The sequence below is a fragment of the Poecilia formosa genome, unplaced genomic scaffold (genome assembly GCF_000485575.1).
Source record: "Poecilia formosa unplaced genomic scaffold, Poecilia_formosa-5.1.2 Scaffold2072, whole genome shotgun sequence".
NCBI lineage: Eukaryota > Metazoa > Chordata > Actinopteri > Cyprinodontiformes > Poeciliidae > Poecilia > Poecilia formosa.
In genome coordinates, this window is record NW_006802011.1 from 1284 (window position 1) to 2128 (window position 845).

Below are 845 nucleotides of genomic sequence, written 5' to 3' on the forward strand. Positions count from 1 at the left end.
GATCTGTGATTGGAGGCGGTTGTGGCTGAAGCTAACTAGCTGCTAATGTACTCTTGCTAGCTACTTAGCTTTTTGCATCTATCATGTTTCAGTGCAAATTTATCACCAGTTGGTTGGACGATGTTGGTTTAGGCCACTGGCTCGCTTCTAAAGCTTCAGCAGCTCACCAAAGCTGAAGATGCCGTCCCAGCTGGCGATGTAGCGCCGCCAGTAAGGGAGCAGGCTGCGGGTCCACTTTGGGAAGATCGCCACAGGAATGGCGTAGGAAAACATCTGATTGACGGAGGTGATGAACTCCTGGGTACCGGCAGGAATCTCCTCTCTCAGACAGCCGAGCCTCGTCTCAAACAGTACGGAGGAAACACCTAAGAGGGAAAACTTAAATAATCGAAAGCAAATAAAATCTGTTCTCAGAGACTCATTACTTATGGACACTGATAGCACACACCTTCCAGTGAAAACAGGTATAACTTGTTGGCGATGTCAGGAACCAGGTCGCCTGTTGGGCTGCAGCGACGCAGATGTTTGATCCGTTCGATGAAGTCCGTCACCACGACGTTGATCACCCCGCCGTACTGAGCTGAATCCCTGGGATGAAGCATCCGCTTGTTGAGAACCGCCCTCAGCTTGTACCAGCGCTCCCCTTCCCTGGCAGCACAAACAGCTGATCAGATTCCATCAGAAAAGTTTCATGAGCTTTTAGGAAAATGATTGGTTTGAAGCTGGCCTCTCTGGATCAATCGATCAGGTTCACTTAGACTTTTTAGGTTCAATCATTTTGTTGAACAGTTCCTTTGCCTTACCAGTAGGCTATTTATATTCTATGAGCCTGCATTATGTAATAG

The 845-nt window shown here is 48.0% G+C and overlaps 1 protein-coding gene across 1 annotated transcript; it reads right to left on the reverse strand.

Annotated features, from left to right (window-relative positions):
- Positions 1 to 127: 127 nt before the first annotated feature.
- Positions 128 to 839, reverse strand: LOC103133018 (sterol 26-hydroxylase, mitochondrial-like). Its single transcript, XM_007544762.2, has 2 exons — positions 449 to 839; positions 128 to 365 (listed from the first exon to the last, which is right to left on the reverse strand). Exons 1-2 carry the CDS (start codon positions 600 to 602, stop codon positions 148 to 150), a joined length of 372 nt encoding a protein of 123 aa, XP_007544824.1. The 5' UTR covers positions 603 to 839; the 3' UTR covers positions 128 to 147.
- Positions 840 to 845: the final 6 nt, after the last annotated feature.